Below are 21667 nucleotides of genomic sequence, written 5' to 3'. Positions count from 1 at the left end.
ATAGCCAGATCAACCTCAAAACAAAGGAGGAGTTGATACAATGAATACTGACACGTTAGAATAGCAAAGAACTGGATGCAGTGAAAGAACAATAAAGGGGGAACTTTGGCTAGCAGAATTGAGCATGGTTAGACTTTTTTTACTGGGCTGAGAACTTGTTAAGCTCTTACAGGATGCAATAGTGGGTTTATTTGTTAAGGATGGGTATCTTCAGTATATTTTCTTGTCCTGTATTTTGCACTGGACAAGACTAGCCATACTTGTATCAAAAATGATAACTTCTTTACATTTCAACAGTACTTTCCAAATATTTTAAGTGCCAGCTAAAATGAGACATTTTGAAATAACTGAAAGTTGGTTCTGTCAGGGCTCTGTAATAGCAAGAAAAAAAAACCCATAACATTCTTTGAGAAAACTTACCTGGAGAGGCGAGATGCATGGCAAGAGATCCAGATAACATGCCACTAGTGCCGAGTGAGCAAACAATATGTGTTTCAATATATCTGTATCTATATTGAAAAAGGGATCTCAGTCATGCTTGTAGGATAGTGGTCTTCCTTCTGGGACATGGTTACTGAGAAGGATTTAGGGGTCAGCAACACTCAGCTGAATATGAGCTTCCAGTGCAACCCTATGGCCAGCAGGACTAACGCACTCCCCAGAAGACTGAAAAATCAGAATATGCAGCAGGAGTAAGCAAGGTTTGTTTCCCTCTAGTTTGCACTGATACAACTGCTCTTAGCACAATGTTGTACATTCTGGTGTCCACAACTCAAAATGGATGCTGAGCAGTCAGAGATGAACCCAAGAAAACTGATGGTCAGGGGAGGGGAATGGATTGAATGCTTTTAAACTGGGGTTTTTTCTTGTACAAAAAAAAAAAAAAAAGAAGAGAGGTGACTTGATCATAGCCTTATTATGTTCAAAGGAAACAATAACTGAAAGTAGAAAGCTATTGAATTAAACTGGTAAAGTTATCACAGAATGCAGTGTCTGCAGGTTGAATCTGGACTAGACTAGGAATTAGCATGTGTTCTGGTAAGAAGCAAATCTGCAAAGAGTCCAAAACATTAGAAAGGGAGCAGTTTGCTCTTTCAGATAAATTATACTCCATTTCCCTAACATTGTTGATTTTCTTATCTTTTAATACATCAGTCTACCTTGTGTAACCAGCTGGTTTGGCAGTTGTAAGAACCTGACAGCTTAGTCTTGAGAACAGGGTGGGTCCTAGAACGCACTGTACTGTCCTTGTCACTGATCTGCCACCTTACCTGACTGTCAGAGATTTTCAGGAAGTGTGCCACTGGCCTGCATTTACTATGAATTCAGAGAAAACTTTCTACATGTAGGTGTTGTGTGAAGCACAGTGCACTGACTTTTCCCTGTGCACCTCACACAGATAGTACCCTTCCCCGAGCTGCCTCTTCTTTCCGCATGTGCCATGACTTCAGGACACTGGCCTGGAAAGTTTACACACAAGACAAAATCAGTCTGCATCTGAAGAGAACTCTGTAATGGGTGTCACGGGTCTTGAAATGATGGTATTGAAATCATAATTTCTCCAGTCTGTGAAAATACTGTCTCCTGTGATGTGTTTTGTATGGCTGTAACAATGGCCAGAATCTAAGTAACAAAAGACACAGTTAAGAATAAGAAATTCTAGTGTCTGTGATGGATGGATGAGCCACATGTCTAAGTTTTGTTTGTAACTTCGTGTTTGATCTCAGCATGGTGTTGAAAACTTCTTAGTAGGTTTTTGTAAAGCAAAATACAAAAGTGCAATTATAATGTGAATGGTAATTCATGTGAAAGCAGTACCTCCTTAATGACTAAATGGAATCCTTCAGCACTGATGGCAGGTTTTGTTGTTAAGATGAGAGATCAATCAGAAAGCAGTGCTTGGGGTTTAAATTCACAAGTTTGAAAGGCAGTGTTTGAAAAGTGCTTTCTGTGTTCAAAAAAAAAAAAAAAAAAAAAAAAAGCAATGATGACAGGCTCTTGTATAGCAACCTTTTGGGAACATTCCCACTCCCCATCAGCATTTGGCTTGAAATTATACAAAATCAGCCTACTGGGAAAGATGCAAGTCCAGACCTGCTGGTAATGCATGGAGCCAGATACACAAGCTGACCAGCATGCAGCAGTCAGAAAGCAGTAAGGTGGAGCCGTCTGAGAATTCCCCTAACACAAGAAATGTTGGCTAGTACAGAGCTTGTACTGATATCTCACAAACCACTCTCATCTGCCCATCATCACAGAGGGTGATGCAGGGAGAGTGTGATGCAGCAGAACATACTGATGCCTATACAGAGCTTAAGAATGATCCCAGAATATTTGGTTACAAATGAGCCCCATTTACATAGCTGTTTGCATAGCTGCAGCTGGTGGAATTCAAAGCTGCTTTTCAGACTAATTGAACTTAGGCTGAATATTAAGGATATCATGATTTGCAAAGCAATTAATGTGTCTGTTTTCAGATATCAATGAATGTGAGAGATCTGACCTTTGTTCACCTCATGGGGAGTGTCTAAACACAGATGGTTCCTACCAGTGCATATGTGAGAGGGGCTTTTCTGTGTCTGCAGATGGCCGAAGATGTGAAGGTGAGGCAAGTTACAATAATGGATTCCTATTGATTTGCTGTTATTACTTGGGTGAGAAAAGTGGTCATTTTGGGTCTGATACCCCAAACCCACTATTAACTCTGCAGTCTGCCACCTAAGGTCCTTTGTGCTTTTTCTTGTAAATGCCTGGTATGTTATGCTGCTGTTTGAATCTTAAGAAGTATAACAGGAAATGTATGAAATGGGCAACATACTGGGTTAATGTTTGTTATAAGCTGTATTTTGCTTTTCTTGATTTCTAATAATTTTGCTATCTCAATAGTAGATTACACTTTTTTCAGAAAATTAGTGAAAAAGAATGGATACTGACCTAACTGTGGCAAAGGAGGGAATGACATTCTGATGTTAAGATCTATAAAAGCAGTAGACATCTGTAATAATATAAAATGTCTTCATAGATGAGCAATTATTTCTATCTTATATTTATTTCTTCCATCCTTGCTATATATAAAATGCATGTAAAGTGAGTTTGGAACTCAGGCTTCTGACGAGTTTCAGTGGGTAAGGCCTTCTTGAAATGGCAGAAATGGAGTAAATAATAATAGTAATTAGATCTTTACAGGTGTAAAGCCAGTTAATGGCATGCACGCACTTGCAAGTGATACTGCTCTTCTACACTGAATTTAAAAAAGGAGACTTGTGCTCAATGATACCAAGAAGATGAGTGGGTTTGTGTAGTCAGTGATGCTGGCAGAAAACAAAAATTCCCCTCATTTCCCTTCTAATTACCCTCATTTACATTGTGGATGACAAATGGCTGTTCTCATGGATGAGAGGGCTGTTTAAGGCAAGAAGCCTTGTGGGAAAAGTTCAGAAGGGGAAAAAAAAGTCATGCTAGTAGTTGCGCAGGATGCATGCAGAGGAGAAGCACTGAGCAGATCATAGCTCACTGTTACAACCTACAGGTAGTGGATCCCAAGCATCCAAGAATTAAGCAAGCTGTTCTCTGTCCCAGATTATAGGCCAATAAATCCATATGTGATTGATTTTCATGGCCCAGCTCTTCTCATAGTTCACTTAGGGATAGTGAAAAGGTTCTTCCTTCAGCAGCGGCAGTGTATTGAAACTTATGACTGTTGCATCTACTCCTCCTACTTTTACCAGAGGGTAATAAGCATTATGGCATTATTATTTGAGCAGGCATATAACCTGCTATATGCCATAGTTAGTGTATAACTATATAGGTTAGCTGTAACCTGCTATATGCTATAGTTAGTAATATAATAGCTAATGAAATGAAATGAAATACACTGCTGGCAGGAGTACTGTTACGCTGATGTAAAGGGAGTAAGTGCTGTATATTTAGGTATAGTATGACATCAAACACCCTATTTGTGGTTTAGTTATTATTGATAACCAGAAAGAATCCTGCAGTATTTTTAGTGCTTTTCCTTCTCTAAATGTTCACTTTATTTTGTAATCATGGCATAAGTCGAAAGAGACACTCTCTTACTGCCGAGACAAAAGCCTGGTCAAGTAGGCTGAAGAGAGTGAATTTGAATAACTCCGGTGATTGATGGACAAGACAGTATTTTGTGATTTCAAGTAATGAAGATAATTCCAGAGCATTTTAAAGGACTCTTTTGGCAGCATGTACATATTTCACCCAGTGTTTAGGAAAGATATGGTCAAATATCTTCAGTTTCTCCGCAAGGAAAGTAGTAGCAGGTGCTTTGCTTCACTGCTGAGCATAGCTAAAAAAGAAGTGGGCAGAGAAGAATGCAGCCTGCTTTTAGTAGAAACCAAACACTTTATTCCAAACTGAAGTTAGAAGAACACTTACTAACCTTGTGAAATCAAACTCTCAGAAATTAAAGAAGGCAGAACTGAATAGAAACACAACTTTAAAAAAAAAAAGTCAGTGGCATCTAAGTTTAGGGGATGTACCAGAAAAAATTAGCCTCTCTGTCTGGATACAGTAGCACAGTTCCAAGGAAAGGGTTACCATCACATATGATGGAGTACGAAGTTAATCTCTATATCTCCATTAGGACAAAACGCCCAAGCTTTTACTAAATAGAAAAAGATGAAGTCACAAGATCTTATTTCCAGAACTGTGAATAGTTTTGGAACATTTTAATGAAGAATCAAACAACAAGTACAAAACCAGTTGAGCATGCTTCACAAGTAATCAGTGGTGTGTATGGAATACAGATCAGACTTTATATTCAGCACTTGGAAAAGTATTTTAATAACTTGGCAAAGCAAGGGTACTTCTAGTCTTCTGAAACAGCAGCACTCCTTTTCTATCACAGTTAGTTTCTCCATTCTGTCGTTTTAACAAAAACAATTCTAGAGTTGAAAAAACTCACTTTGAGGGAGCACTGGTGGCATCAGTGTTAGTATTTGTAGTGGTGTCTGCTTCATGTGAAAGGCACGATGAAACAAAAGGAATAGAAACCAAAGGAGTGTGTGACATTCCAGGTACTGAGAAAAGATGTGGCTTCCAGCCACAGGAGCTACTGTTCTTTACACTGGGTGCCTCTGTGAATTTACTTCTAGTTAAGTGAGTGAGATTAACTGTTTATACGATCAGAGAAAGAACCTGAGGAAATTTTGCTGGATTCACACACCTCTTTGTACCTGGGGAGCAGATTTTCCATATCTCCAGACTTGTTTTGTATGAGCTTGACTTATTTTTTTTGAAAAGTCAGAAACAACAGCAACATAAAACATTCAAGAGCCCCATGTGGTTCAGTTCTGGCATGGAGTTTTTGTGTCCATTGGCCAAAGTAAACTGAACAGCTGTGGAGACTGTCTTCTTCCAAGGTGTAGACAAACTTCTGTTGTGGCAGTGACATCCCTCAGCAATTTGGCTGCACCAGGCTCTGAACAGGAGGTTCTTGGAGCACTCTTTTGCTCCCTGTTGAGCTCCCTGGTGTTCCTGTAAAGGCAGCATTTTACCCAGTTGGCTGCTAGTCAACTGGGTTGGCAAAAACTCAAGTTCTCTGGTGCTTAAGTCAGTACCCTGCCCCAAGCGCCTCTTCTGTCTCCATGTCCAATCCCATACGTGTCTCAGTGGCTCTCTCACTTTTCCCTCTCTCTGCTCCAAGCTCCAGGCTTCACTGCCTGCCTCAACAGGTATGCCAAAGTAACTTACACATCCCACCAGATCTCTCCAGCCTCTGCTTCTTCCTTTCCCCTCACTTACTGTCTTGTATCCTGCCATCCTATACTAGTCCACTGAATAACTCACATGTCTGAGCCTTTTGGATACTTGCATGGGGCATTCACAAATCAAAGAGTAATGTACAAATCTGTACACAAAGATGCTACATTGTCCGTTGCTTAAGATGCCTGCATACCTAAGTAGTCTGAAAATTGGGGACACAAAGAGCAGAGCTGAGAACACTGCATAACTGTTACCTCTGCCACCACAGGCATTTTAAGATAATAGATGTTTGCTGTAACTGCATGTCAGAACCATAATTTGGCTGTATATAGGGAAGACAAGGCAGCTGTAGGAAAACGGTATGGTAAATCTAGGACTCTTTGAGGGCACAGTATTATCTGTCACATGGAGTAAATTTTATGCAGTAGACACCTTCACAGCTTCACTAAATCTCTGGTTAAATGCGTAAGAAAGCTCAGGATCCTGCCAAACATAGATTCAAGTACACATCTCCAGTGGCCCGTGTGAGCTACCTTCTTATTTCCCAGTGAGTAATCACAGACTTCACCAGCCTTCTCACAGTTGGTGACAGAGATGTTTTAGGGCATGCACTACTACTTACCTGGATGCTGGCTAAAGAAGTAAGACCACAAAGGAAAAAACAATCTCTTTCTTACCCACATCACAGTTATGTTGGAATGACCATCCAGCATTATTGCCTCTAGATGGCCAAAGTCTTTATTCAAATACATATTTTTCTAATTTTCTCATTATGTGATTTTTATGTATGGATGTTATGGGCAGCCCTGGAAGTCTCAGAATCAGACCTCTGTCCCCTAAGCACTTTACAGAACTGTCCTAGAAAACACTTCCTCTTCCACACACTTTGCCATGTAAGTAGATTTCAATGAGATTTAAATCACACCTGAGGTTAGGCATGCCTTCATCTTGTTCAGTTTGGCAGAAAACAGGAACACAGTGTTGAGCTGAACAGGAGTGTGCTTGAGCACACACGTTTTGCCTTTCTTTAGAACCTGATGATGTTAGATCAAAGGAGTTTTGATTAAAGCAGGCAGCACTGAGTCATGGATTCTAAACCAGGTTCTAATTACAGAGAACTGCTTTAGTCACTGTATAGACACAGGATTTATTAGTTTCATATTTAGTTTTTCTCCATATAGCAACAGAATTGCTGATTACAAGCCTCTTGCTTTACAGGGTGATTAAAGAAACAAATGCCCTTTCCGGCTATAAAATAGGAGTTCTTTGAGCAAGCTGTCTAGATAAGGGAAAATATTTGGTGCTTGGACCTTCTTTGTAATTTCTCTTACACTGAAAGATCCAGTCATGTTCAGACTGTGTACTTTGTAAAATCCAAACTATCTTCTATGGCTGTATTATATACTAAATTAGGATACTTGCTGCAATCACAAGTTTTGTTTCTGCAGCTTTTTAGTCAATGACCTTGATTTACCTTTGGAGAACCAGCTGCATGATGCATTCCCCTATCTGTTTCCTTAAACATTTAGCTACTAAGGAAGTGAAATACTGTAATTTAGGTAATCCTCAAATCCCCAGTTGTAGTTCCTTCTGTCTAGGCTTTTAACAGAGTAACTGTCTCATGGCTCAGGAACTTTTGTTGTTAAACTATAGCTGGACACTGAAAATACAAACACTGTATTATTGCCTGTTGTCTTAAATTCCTATCTGTCAATCCACCACTGTTTACTCATTTTGAATGACTTCACTTTTCTTAACAGGGCATAAGAGAGGGTATTCACATTTTTTGACCAGATATGTGAAACTCTGAGGATCACAAGATTAAATACTAAAATATGTTACACAGGTATAGTGCACAGCAGCAAGAGGTTGTGCATAGTCTCTTCTGGCCTAGCTGGATTGGATTCTGAACTGTTCAGACCCCAACCACAGCTCATAAGAAAAGGTGGTTTTCAAGACCCCAAAAAAGCTTCTCCCTGAGGCAGGCAGCGCATATGTGAATGAATTTGAGCACTTGGGGAGCAAGAGGGCAGCACAACAGGTAACCTGCATGGATGGTAATGACATGCTGCTAATATTTGGTTAGCTTGGGGACCTGTTGACTACATGGTTTAAAGACCAAGAATTCCCTTTCAGCTGAGCGTAAGACACAATTTAAAATGCCCATGCTTGGTGAGCACTGTCAGGAGGAGAATGAGGTGCATCTTTGCTGACTTTTCTTGGCCTTTGAGACAGCTGTGAAAGGCTGGAGGAGCAGACAGGACTATGAGCCCTACTCTCACCTTTCAGAAAGACACTAAGCAGCAGCGCTGCTCCCCTGTTCAAAGAAACTGTCTCTCTGGCAGTGCAGGACTCGGTCCCACCAGCTTCTTAGTTCAGTGAGTACCAAAGGCCTTTCACTGGAGATAGGATAATGGTAGGCTCCATCACACAAAAGTCTGCTCTAATGTGCAGAATCAATGATAGTAGCTAGTACCCAGATAAATCAAAAGCTAATCACTTTATTCACCATTTAAAAGGAAGATGATCCCTGAGGAACAATACAGAAGGCAATTCCAAGCAGACAGCAGCCTTACTTAACAGTCATAATAGTTTCTAGGGAAGAAATATAGCAGTAATTTCTCTGCTTTAAACTGCAGAGTAATTTAGAAGGCAGAAGATACTAATTCTGCTATCCTGACAGGTCCCCAGTTTCAGTTAATGTTCTTCCTGAAAAACACATCACATCTTTAATGACTACAGATGGGCATGGCCTTGGGTTTAGGTCTTACTTGGACTGAAGATAAAAATAATACATTCCTAGCACTTATAATACACTTACAGGTGTATTATAACTTACAGGATCTGCCTCACAGGCAGAACTTACAGATTCTGCCACAAGCAGCTCTGCTTCATTATAGGGTGATGGGCAGTTGAGTCAAAGAACAGACTTACTCAAGCAAATGACTCTTACTTGTAAGGCCAGCAAACCACATATGGGAACTATAAATGAAAGGGCCCGCAGAGAAAGCATGGGGGCCCTGTAATTGCTCTGCCTACCTGAGTAAGATTATTCATCTGTGTAAATTTACAGGATTAAAGCCAAAAGGCACAGTGCACAGAGAATCACCGCCCAAACATGCACCATGAAATTATCTTCTGTGCTGACAGCCAGAATGAGATCTGTGCACAATGAAATCTGCATAGCGAATGCAACCATGCTCTTGAGCTCTTCTGGTAGGCACAGTGGGTCCAGTTTCACACATGTTGTTGACTGTATAATGCTACATTGGCAGAATCTGTAAGGCAGTCAGAGAGATGGTCATACTTAAACTATGCTTTATTCTGGTATGTAACATTGTGGGATGATTGGCAGGTTTGGTGAAACAGATGGCAGACAGTTGACCAAAACCGTTGCCTGAAGTTTCCTACAAAGTTAACACTGAAACAATTTCTTAAATTGTATGTGTGCTCACATTAAATTTTTGTCTCATCCTTTGTGTTTTCCTTCCCAATGTACAGACAGATACAACTTCATCCATTTGCAAAAATGGCCCTGCTGGTTTTTTGCCCTCTTCATGCATGTCTGCCCCTGTCACACACCTTATCTGATGTTATAATTCTTCCTTGCAGATGTTGATGAATGTGCAAACAGCACAACATGTGGCAGTCACGGGTTCTGTGAAAATATGGATGGCTCCTACCGCTGCCTCTGTTACCAAGGGTATCAGGATCTACAGGATGGGCAAGGGTGTACAGGTGAGATCTTAGGTGCAAGCAGTCTTTTCTGCATGGTTCTAGTGAGCAGGGTGGCATATGAGCAAAATGAATTTCTTCAACATTTTTTGTTTGCATCATTTTTTATTGAAGTTGTACCACTTTACTAGTAAAGTAAGGTTGAGCAGTTGTGAGCTCTGCTTTACTCAGTGAACTTTGTATAGGAAACTTAACTATGTATCCGTTCAATGAGAGTTTGTTATTAGGCTCAAATGGAAACCAACACCAAATAAGCCAAGCCATGCATTTTATCTCTGGCAAAAAAAACCCCAAACCCAAACCACCACAAGAAACCTCACTATTTCTGCACCTCAGGCCCATTCACAAATATAATCCATACGATACTGAATTTAATACATTAGCCTATTTAAATGCAACACCTGTTTAGTCCTTTAGCTGAATAACCAGAACTCTGTACTACCCCCTGCAGGAAACAGCGTCTGGCATGTGGTACAGCCAGGGGGAGTCAGATGGCACACCTCCCTAGGTACATTGTATTTGTACACATTTTAAGATTGGCTCTGAGCTCCAAGAATGACACCTATCACCGTGAAAAATGTGACATTTCTGTAGAGGTGTAAATACCGCACATTTCTCTTGAGTAATGGGGTTCCAGATCTGTTGTTAATGGCGGTGGTTGGACCTTAGAACCATCTGAGGCAGCACAAGTTTCTAATAAGAAATTAGTACCAGATCAAAGAAAGGTATTCATTAAGCAGTTTCCTCAAACCAGACTCAGGATGAAACACATCTGCCAGGAACAGAGACCTAAATGGAATACTGAGCAGAGGGGAGTCTGAAGTTTTAGAGAAGTGTTTGTATGTGTTTTCTAATATATTAAATAGTTTTATTACAAAATTCTTTATGCCTTTTGGCACTCAGTTTGCAATATACCAATGTTTATCTTTGCATACAGTGACTTTCCATGGGTGAAAACAAATAAAGGAAAAAAAAAATCAAAATCTTGTGTAAAACTAAATTAAATTTTGAGTTGCCAGTGAACTGATTCTGCACCATAAAATAATGTGGGGGTTTTATTGTATATGTGATATAATATAAAATACTCTTAATTTTTGATGCCAGTTATCTACCAAAATAATTTTAGGAGAAGGTAAGTCTCTTTATTTCCGGGCAACATTCCCCAAATACCTTATGATGGGAATCCAGCAAAAAGATGAACAAAAATCTAGCTACATTTTAGAAGTGCTGAGCAAACCACATGTTAAAATGCGTATTTAAGTAAAAATGTACAAAATTGCCATTCAGTCATATGCCTAGACTTTCATTCTTGATGGATAAGAGGTTCAAAGGATAAAACATTGCCTCACAAGTTACACTTTAGCAACCCCACTCGATTATAGAAATTTTTGAATTGTTATACACAAATTATGATTTTAGAGTCTGTCATTAGTAGAAAAGTAGATTTTCAAGTGTAAACTTTAGCAACTGGAAAGGGAGTAAAGTTAAGTGAACCTGACAGTATTTGATAACCATTGTTTAAACAGCAGACAACTCTCTCATCAATCAGAAAAGCATTTGATGTTTGACTAGTTAGCAGGCATACAGAATCCAAGTTTAAAATATGTGGGGGTTTGGGGGAGAGGAAATCTGCAGTGTTCAGCAGGGGCTCCCTGGGAAACCTGGTGGGTTCCAGAGCAGCCTGTGAGATTGTGCATACCAGAGGCAGGGGGTGGGGATGGTGACGAGCTGAAGAATTCACTGTGCAGTGAATGTTCATGAGGAAAATGGGATTTTGAGGAGAAAATTCATACTGCAGTCTGAATTGCAACAAAACCTACTCATTTTACTCCTTGAGTTCAGTGGAAGTTTGATAATAAAGTAAGTTAAGAAAACAAAGAGAATTAGTCTGAATCTTAAATCCCAAGAAAATGGTATTAAGAAAGCAAGTATTTAAAAATTAGAAATCCCTAAAAAAAGAAAAGAAAAAAATTAAAGCCAGTGTTCCAGTCTACAAGCAGCTCCTAATCAGCACCTATAGTCTATAAACTGTACTGTGGCTTTCAGGGGCCTTTTTTTCAGAGGACTGACTACTTGTTTATGAATCCACATATGTATTACTGAGTTTTTAATCCTTCTGCAGAATCTTATCTGTAATCTGGCAGACAATATTGGCACTGATACAGCAGATAAAAGAGCAAACTGTCAGTAATGGGTCTGGATTGATTTATGGTTTGGATTTTTCCCCCAGATGTGAATGAATGTGAAATGCTGAGTGGAGTATGTGGCGAAGCCCTCTGTGAAAATGTGGATGGTTCTTTCTTGTGCCTGTGCTCTGATGAAAACCAGGAGTATGATCCGATGACCGGACAGTGTCGCTTCCGTACCTCACCAGGTAAAATGCCAGTGGATTTTTGCATGCTTGGCATGATTTCCACTGCATATGTAACCAATGGAAAGTTAAAGTTGGTTTAAATGCTGGTGTTGCTTTAACTCTAGCAGAAAAAATTGTCTTCTTGAAAGTGTGCGTGAGAAGAGGCGTTTCTAGCATGGGAAATGCTATCAGTGAATCATTAGCAATGAAAATACAGCAGAAACACCTTTTAATTCTGATGCATCAACAGGCTTGGCAGTAATAATGAATAGTTACAGCAGTTAAGAATAAACAATCTCTTCTTTGCTGTACTGTAATAATGAAACATGATATGGAATCAAGTCTGTGATGAGTGAGCTTATTTTTGGTTCAGATTTTTACAAACATCCACTAGTACACTCGGACAACGTTTAATGGAGCATATGATTGAAACCAAAATTTGCATATACCAGTCACCTGTTAGCTTTATCTAGTACTAACATAAGTCCTCAGAAAAGGTAGTTAGGAAAGCAAAAAACCAAAACACTGAATTGTCAGTCTTTCTGTGGGCCTTTTTGAGTGCCCTTGCCTAGTTTACTCCAATTTTTTCCGATGTCCTATTTTTCCTCGTAGTCCATTGTGCTGCATTTGTGAGCTTTTGTTATCAGATATTTTGGGTATTGCAAATACTACTGGAAATATGCTTATTAAAACGAGTTTAAAACTCCTAAAGTTGTCTCCACATTTCTACACTGATCCAGTCTGGAGAAAGGAACAAACCCACACTAAGGAGCACCAGAGTACGAGAAACGAAGGGATTTACTTGTGCAGCATTTTTTCCCCTCCAGAATGCAAATCTTGGTATTTTTCTTATTTTGTTCTTACACTGCAGGCTGAGGCTGATCTAGCTTTTGGAAAGACTTAAAATAACTGGCTTTAGTGCCAGCATGCAGATTCTACAGCTTACGTCAGTACTGTCAACAGAGGAATACTCTACTATCAGTACTAACTCCATTTTGTCCTCACCGGTGAACAGAGCTTTACTGTTACCAGTCTGGAGCGAAGCCATTCTTCTTTCCTCTCCAGCCTTCATTGGGCCCTAACCAATCATGTGTTTCATCTTTGTCTCTTGTCTAGTAAAATCACAGAGGAAGAATATAGAATCATAGGAGACCAGAAAACATGCAAATTGGGACCCAGTGAGATGTACTTTTGTACACCCCATGTGCTCTTGAGCTACAATAAAAGCAGCAGTATTAGGAATAGAGATATTACTGTTTATTTCACTTCCAAAGTAAAAGGAGGAAAGTACTGTTGTTAGGTCTTCTTTAGGATTCTTGCTTTCCTGTATATCCTGCAGCCTTGCTGTTTTTTTTTTTAACTCTCGGTTGGCTTTTGTTTCTCAAGACCTCAGAGACTGACTAGTCAAGTGGTGACACTGCCCCATGTACCACTGGATTTGATGGTTTAGGAGCTGATAGTGCACACTTCATTATTCTACATCTGCTCACTGTGCTTATTCCTATTTTGTGCTGGGAACCAATTGCACTTGTGCAGCTGAAGAGGGAACAAAACCAGTCTTTTCCTCCCCATTTATAAGTGCCATAAGCCCCATGTGCTCATGGCAGGATGAGCAAGAAACAGCTGTGTTGGTTTGCCCAGCAATGAGTACTTCAGCCTCACCTGAAACCAGCTGCAGCGTGATGATATAGGAATAACATGTTATCTCCCTGCAAAGTGGCCTCCCTGGAGTAGCCACATCCTCTAGCTTTGACAAGCATGTGCTCAAGTCAGGAGCGGTGCTTTGAGAGTGCCTATGGCACATGTGGACATCATCTGCCAACATTAGCTTGCATCATGCCTATTTTCAGAAAGGAAGAATTTAATCTGCATTATCCTGTTGCAGATCTATAGTTCAGTGGTTTACTCAGCTTTTGCCTATTTCTCATTTTGTATTTTTGTGTATAAAGAAATGTTCATCCACCTTGTATCTAGTACAAATAGGTGAAGATTGTTGAAAAGTTACTATCATTTGAGAACATTTTTGCATGTGGTTAAAGGCTGTTAGCTTTGTGGAATGCTCTGGGTTCACACTTTTCCTTACTTGCCATCTTGAGACTTCCTTCTATTTAGATTTCACTTTGTGGAAATTCATCTATTGTTAGCTGTGTCCTGAGACAATCCTCTCAGTGCACGTATCAGGAATTCTAGCCCGTCTTGTCATGTTACAGTAACAAACACAAAACAGTACAAGGTTTGATTATCTTATTCCCCTCCTCTCTGCCGTGCTATTCACAAAATGTAGCAAGCGCTTCAGAAGGAAGAGAAGGTAAAATCAAAAAGCAGAAAGAACTCTTTTGTATTAGATGAGACTTTGCTGTTACACATCTTTGTACCTAAGGGAGAAAAAAATGCATGCTTTGGGTTAAAGTCTTCTCCTTTATTCTTCTAACAAGACATGTAAAGCCACTTACAATGAATTTCTAGCAAATACCAAGCTGAATGCAGTTTGAGTAATAATCCTTATTAACATGGTTTTCATTCTTTCTACATAAGAAAAAATGCATGCTCTAGTATGCATCTAAATTATTAACGTATACTCATATATTACTAATATATCTTATTGCATTGAATCCAGAAGCTGATAGTATGCATTTGAGGACTATAATACGTATGATTTAAGCTTGACCAATAAACAGAATTCCCATGAAAGTACTCCACCAAGGTACCAGGGCCGCTTAGGTATCTACACCTAATTTAGAAGTCGCTTTCTCCTGGTTACATGAAATGTGACCAGTTGTTTATGGCAAGATATTTAACAGTATGTACTAGGATTTTTATGTAAAAATGACAGTTTTGGTGTCCAAACATGACAGTCTCTCCTCGACTGATTTGTATTAAAACAAAATCAAACCCTCCTGCATCTAACCAACCACCAGCACCAAAAAAAAGAGGCTGCCAAGTAACAGTTTATAAATCTGACCCGAAAGCTTCCTCAAGGTTAGAAATTTGGTGCCCGAGTACAAATTTTGAATTTCCTAAACTTTAAGGCCTTTCTAAGTGTTAACACTTTAAAGGAAATTCTTCATATTTGTTGGGGGGAGGGTGTTAAAGGCAATATGTGCATGGCTTTTGAAAGTAAATAATGACCTGAATTTCAGTTATCTATGAACATAGTCTTAGATTCAACGGCCTTACTGATTCCACCTGTGAATAAGAGGAGTCAGTACTCAGCTGCAGTGTGTAAGATCCCATCAGTTCTATATATTTCAGGTTATTTTCACATCACAGATGTTAACAGGGCACTGTTTAGGCAAATATTAAAGTGTATGCTGAAGTCTAAGCATATGCTAATATCCTGATTATCCACTGAATCCTGTATTAATTTTTCTATCAAACACATGCTGAAGCATGTTGTTGGATCAAGGTTACTCTAAGGTATATAAATGTATTCCTATTAATTATTTCAGAGTTCAATCTAGCAGCAACTGTACTGAAGCTCTTTTACAGACTGTTAATAGAAAAGTCACATCAACAACCTGAAAATTATGTTCCTTTATCAGCATGCCTTAGGTAGAGAGATATTTAACATTTTCTAGCAAGAAAAAACCTGAAACAACGATACCAAAAAAATAAGCATCCTTTTCCTATCATATTTTGTCCACATACCTAGCGAAACCACTTTCAAAACCAACCTATTTACTGAATGGTTAATAACGTATGAGAGAGAAATTATAAGCTTGTAAACACAGACTGGTCCTGGTTTTCAAAAAAAAAGGAAGATTTGTGTCTCATTTGCTTTCCAAACATCTATGACGCCTGCTTGACTAACCCTCAGTCACAGCTGTGTAAACAACAAACTTTTAAGCTGCTGAACAGATAATGGGAGGAGAAACCAACACATCATATGTAAAAGGAGAATAAACAATGACATGATGAAGACTGTCTCCCCTTCCTCCTGGGGCAGCTTCTGGTGTTCTTGCTCTGGTAAACAGCATGAAAACTGCCATGCTTTTTCTCCTGTTGATGATTTGGCTTTGATTCAGTTAGTCAGATGGCAAATGATTTGATCAGGTAGTGAGGTGGACTGCAAACTGGCTGAAGGACAGAAGCCAGAGAGTTGTAGTCTATGGGGCGGAGTCTAGTTGGAGGCCTGTATCTAGTGGAGTGCCTCAAGGGTCAGTACTGGGACCAGTATTATTTAATATATTCATCAATGATTTAGATGAGGGAATTGAGTGTACTGTCAGCAAGTTTGCTGATGACACTAAGCTGGGAGGAGTGGCTGACACGCCAGAAGGCTGTGCTGCCATCCAGCGAGACCTGGACAGGCTGGAGAGTTGGGCAGGGAGAAACTTGATGAAATATAACAAGGGAAAGTGTAGAGTCCTGCACCTGGGCAGGAACAACCCCAGGTTCCAATATAGGTTGGGGAACGACCTGTTAGAGAGTAGTGTAGGGGAGAGGGACCTGGGGGTCCTAGTGGATGGCAGAATGACCATGAGCCAACACTGTGCCCTTGTGGCCAGGAAGGCCAATGGCATCCTGGGGTGTATTAGAAGGGGGGTGGTCAGTAGGTCGAGAGAGGTCCTCCTTCCCCTCTACTCTGCCCTGGTGAGACCGCATCTGGAATATTGTGTCCAGTTCTGGGCCCCTCAGTTCAAGAAGGACAGGGACCTGCTGCAGAGAGTCCAGCGCAGGGCGACAAATGATTAAGGGAGTGGAGCATCTCCCTTATGAGGAAAGGCTGAGGGAGCTGGGTCTCTATAGTTTGGAGAAGAGGAGACTGCGGGGGGACCTTATTAGTGTATATAAATATATAAAGGGGGAGTGTCACGAGCATGGAGCCAGGCTCTTCTCAGTGGCAAACAATGATAGGACAAGGGGTAATGGGTATAAACTGGAACACAAGAGGTTCCACTTAAACTTGAGAAGAAACTTCTTCTCAGTGAGGGTGACAGAACACTGGAACAGGCTGCCCAGGGAGGTTGTGGAGTCTCCTTCTCTGGAGACATTCAAAACCCGCCTGGACACATTCCTATGTAACCTTATTTAGGTGTTCCTGCTCTGGCAGGGGGATTGGAGTAGATGATCTTTTGAGGTCCCTTCCAATCTCTAACATACTGTGATACTGTGATACTGTGAAATGGCCAAGGAAAATGTATGATTTGGTGGCTAAAGTACTGCTCTCTCACCTTGGAGTACCAGATTTAGTTCAGTTGTGTTTCTGTGACACCATAGTCTTAACATAGCTCTTATCGGCTAGCAGTAGATACCATAAACCCATCCCACTTTGTGAAATTCACCACATTATAGAAAATTGTAATTATCTGATGAGGGGAGACCACAGACTAAACTAACAAATATGATATAAGCACTCAGCTGGGTGTTCCCTTTAATGTACAACTTAGTTACACTGGCTAAACACCAAAGGAAAGTTTGCCTTGTAGGGGGCAACATTGTATTGAGTTTGAATAGAGGTATCTGCCAGCCCCTCAACCTCCCAAAAGAGAAACAGTCGTTTTTCTGAGGAAAACAGAAAAAAATCCAATTGTCTGTTTGGAATTAGAAGTCTCACGAACTATTACTCACGTCCATGCTATTGAAGTGCAACAAGAAGCAATCCATAGTGGCATTTTTAAACCTGCTTTTCTCAAAACAGATCTAATATTTGCATGCTTATTTGCATGCTCAGTAAAGTCGCCTTGCCCCATCTGCTTGAGACAATGGGGGTGGGCAGCGTTTGTGGCACAATAATTATCTTCAAGCTCCCACCTCACAACCCATTATTTTTTTAAGTGGATGGGATTAGAAGAAAATCCGTCCTGTAACTGGCATAAAGAGGCTGAGCTTGATCTCCAGGAGATAGAGGTGGGAAGATGATGTAGTCAAGTGAACTAGTCCCTACCAGCTATACCAATACATTACATGGGGCAGCCTTAAGCTTTTTATTGGAAAGAACTGCAAGGCAAACAGAGGTAGTTTATACACCACAACTCTTTGGGTCTTACTAATCTTGTAACATTTTGAGATGCACTGTCACTCAGGCATAAAGTTTCAATTCCTGCCTGGATGCATGTGTTACTTGCAAAATTTCTTGCGCTTGGTATATTGTGTGAAAGCCTGAGTAGCAACGAATGAAATCTCAGACAATGGAAAATCTGCCAACATGCAGTAAGTTTTAGTAGGTTTTTGTGAATTAAGTGTAATGAATTACACTAAGCATAATGAATTTCCCAGAATAAATAGGAAATAAAGTAATAGCCTCAAGATTTATCTATCTGAAGTTCCTGAAGAAAGTTTTGGGTATGATTAATAAATGTGAACATTTGTGATTTTAGAACTTGGTTACTTTATGGACAGCCTATGACAAGTTTTTCATATTGATCAAGTGTGAATAACAATTTTATGTGATACTTCCCACTTCCAAGCTTGATGAGAATTTTTGTGGAAGTACAAGGTTAGATAGACAGAGTTCTGCAAAACATAGAAGCTTTAACTAGGTATTTCTTTTCAAACTCACTTCTTGGTGTACTTTAGGAGTGCATTGCTTTAGAAAGGTCTTTGACTATTGAAGGGGGGTTTTATTGGATCTATGGGAGAGACTATTTGGCCTCCAGTCCTTATAAATACTGTGAGAGGACCCACTCAACTACTAAAGGCAGAAAATCTGACTTCTTGGCTGGATGCCTATTTTAAAGTAAACCACAGAATCAGTTAAGTTGACATCTGCATTATATTCTTCTGCTTACCGTGGAGTCAGTTGCTTACTTTTGCAAAAACTATAAAGGGCCTTGTATTCAAGTGTGGAACATGTGTTTTTTCCCCAGAGAAAAAGAAGGGGCTGGAAATGTTCATTCTTTTGAAAATTGGGCCTTTTCAGGTTTTGCCTTAGCTCCTTTATCTGTAAAGCGAGGTTGTAATGTTTGCTCACCTTTCTGAAGAGCTTCCAAACTCATATGTGAAAAGCACTACATCAGTAGTTGGGTACTATAAGTTAGGTAGCTGAACATGAAAGCAGATACTTCATGCACTGCATAAAAATAAAAGGTGCAAATGTGAAGAATCCCTTTGCAGCGAAGCTGGACAGCAGGTCTGAAAAAGTCAAACAAAGGTTATCAACTTCCATCATTCTTCGTAAGAACAAAAGTTAAACCAAAATTTGTACTTAACCATTTTCTTCCCTACTTCACAATGCTGGTCTTCACTGTGGTGAAATTGAGGCATAGGGGCTCTTCTGATTCTGTAAAATTGATTAATTTCACGTCATCTTGTGTGATTTATGGTTTTTTTTTTTCTCACCTTTAGAACTCCCAGCAGAGCCTGATGAACATGAAGATGGAAAGAAGGAATGCTATTACAATCTGAACGATGCTAATTTCTGTGACAATGTGCTTACATCCAATGTAACCAAACAAGAATGCTGCTGTACCTTGGGTGCTGGCTGGGGTGATAACTGTGAAATCTTCCCATGCCCTGTCTTTGGAACTGGTAAGAGGAGGCCCTCTATCTCTTCAGTCCTTTGAAGCATTGTGTTTATGTTAACAGTAGTGTGCTTTGCCTTCAGAGAAGGCTTGCCCATTAAATCACACGTTCTGTAGTATTTAGTCATGGGAGATTTCCACAGTGGAAAAGTCAGCAAGTTAATAGGAATAACTCATAGAATAATGGAATGGTTAAGGTTGGAAAAGACCTTAAGGTTATTTAGTTCCAACCCCCTGCCATGGGCAAGGATGCCTCAGACCTAAACCATGTTGCCCAAGCCTCTGTCCAGCCTGGCCTAAACACTGCCAGGGATGGAGCATTTGCATACCTGGTGTAAATCCATTGCCTTCACTACAGTTACCCCAGGCGGCATAAAAGCAGCCTGTTTTTGAACAGTATTATCTCAACTGATTTTAAACGAAGTTGGATTCTCACAGAAGCTTTTTCTAGATGCTGCAACATGTTAGATTTTTTTCCCACAAGCTGGGAAACAAGAGTAAGCCTTACAACAGTTTTGAGTCTGCAGCTATTCCTTGTAATGTTGTTTTTACAGCACTAAGAATTACTGATATATAAGATGACATTAGTTTTACATTTGCTACTTACTGAATAATTCAGTTAATCATGTTGTCTACAGACCATTGTTTAACCTCTAAATATTAAATTAGAAAAACATAGCCATATGACATTTGTCACAAATATTAAAAACAGTGCTTGAAACATAAACAGTGATGGCTGAAATTCAAAATCCATCTGGAAAAAATCACATAAGAGAGAACATGTGTAAAATTTTTGAGATTAAACACTAAAAATTATTATTCACACAAATGTATCATCAAGCTGAATTCCTGTTTTAACTATACTTTAGAATCAGTGAAACTGAAATAAAACATGTTACGAAAAGAGCCTGCTTGGATAGGCTTATTTGGTTTTATAGTCTCCCAGACACTTTAAGTAATTTTCCTTTGTAATCCACAGCATGTTCTCCTGTTGCAGTCAATTAGTGTTTTTCCTGTATTAAGGACTGAAGAATGTGGACAGGGGCTTGTATCTCAGTTGGGGTATGTCTAGATTGCAGCTTGCAGTATAGCTCAGAGAGGCTCATGCTAGCTTTAATTAAGATAATTTGGCTACTGGTATTGTTATAACTGCAGTGCACCATGAAACCAAGTAAGGAGTACATTCTCCTGCCAAGGAGCAAGAGAAACTAGTTTGCATGGAGCTCTGTGATGCTGTGGGTACCCTAGCTAGGTTTTTCAAACCTAGCTCTACCAACTGAGAGCAAGAGAAAGGCAGGCCATAGTGTCAGCATCCCTTACTTAGCTAAAGGTGTGCATGATTTCCTGATAGATGTGAATAAGGCAAAACGTTGCCTCAGATTTCTCAAAATACCCTGAAACACATACGTATGTAACTTTTTCTTAACAACATAATTTTTTGTTTCTGTCTCTCCTAGCTGAATTTAGTGATTTGTGTCCTGAAGGAAAAGGTTTCATTCCCACTGGAGAATCATCTTACGGGCTTCTTGCTCAGAATTACAAAGGTCAGTACTGACTTGTATTACATTTAATTATTTCAGAAGTTCTGGTAGTTGACTAGAAATGTCAGCCAGCAATGTAAACATACTAATTCAAATTTTATTAGGTGATAAAAACAGTTTATTATATGAAGCATTACTGAAAATCATCATCTGACAGATTGTTAAGAATGCCAGTTATAGTCTTTGTAATATTCTGGTTTAATTTGTACTAAGTGCTATATAGTGTGAGAGTAGCTGCAGACACTGCAAACCCCAAATATTCATTTACATATGAAATACAAAACCACCTTAAATTTGTAAATAAATGTATGGGGAGTTGAGGGAGAGAAGGAAATTCTGTTAAACATTAGACCTACAAGTTAGAATGGATATAAAAACTGAAGAGATGTTCAACAATGATATTTTCATTACAGATCTTCATGAAATAGTTAAACAAAAGGCTGTAGAGAAATATGAGTGATAGGAGTTAGTGGGTGTAAGCAGGAGGGAGTTAAGAAGGAAGAATGAGATTAGTGAAATTCCTGTTCAAGTCTGAGAAGTAGCTATCAATATTAATAATTTGTGAGATTAATTTTCCTTGACATAAATACACAGTATTTGTATTAGCTAAAATAAAGTCAACATTTTATCTTTGGATTACTTAGCAGCTACAGGATCTTTAGAAAAGCACGCGTGTTAATGTATCTGTTCCTGTTGGAACTGCTGTTTTACAAGTCAAGGAGTAAATGTACAAAGTACTCTGTTCATATCACATAAAAAGACCTTAATAGAGCCATAGTACCAGCTGGTTGATAGATAAGCATTTCTCAGAGTTGCTTCTAGCTAAATCACTTAATCTG

At 39.5% G+C, this 21667-nt stretch overlaps 1 protein-coding gene across 1 annotated transcript in view; it reads left to right on the top strand.

Annotated features, from left to right (window-relative positions):
* Nucleotides 1–21667, top strand: part of LTBP1 (latent transforming growth factor beta binding protein 1) — a gene marked incomplete at both ends in the record, with an annotated part of 198370 nt that overhangs the window by 155637 nt on the left and 21066 nt on the right. Inside the window, 5 exons of the mRNA XM_080615803.1 lie at nt 2478–2603; nt 9349–9474; nt 11702–11845; nt 19112–19294; nt 20745–20831. Coding sequence (XP_080471929.1) covers nt 2478–2603; nt 9349–9474; nt 11702–11845; nt 19112–19294; nt 20745–20831 — 666 coding nt within the window. The remainder of the gene's footprint in view (nt 1–2477; nt 2604–9348; nt 9475–11701; nt 11846–19111; nt 19295–20744; nt 20832–21667) is intronic.

The sequence above is a fragment of the Psittacula echo genome, assembly GCF_963264785.1.
Source record: "Psittacula echo genome assembly, chromosome: 4".
NCBI lineage: Eukaryota > Metazoa > Chordata > Aves > Psittaciformes > Psittacidae > Psittacula > Psittacula echo.
This window is presented reverse-complemented; position numbering and strand designations above follow the sequence as displayed.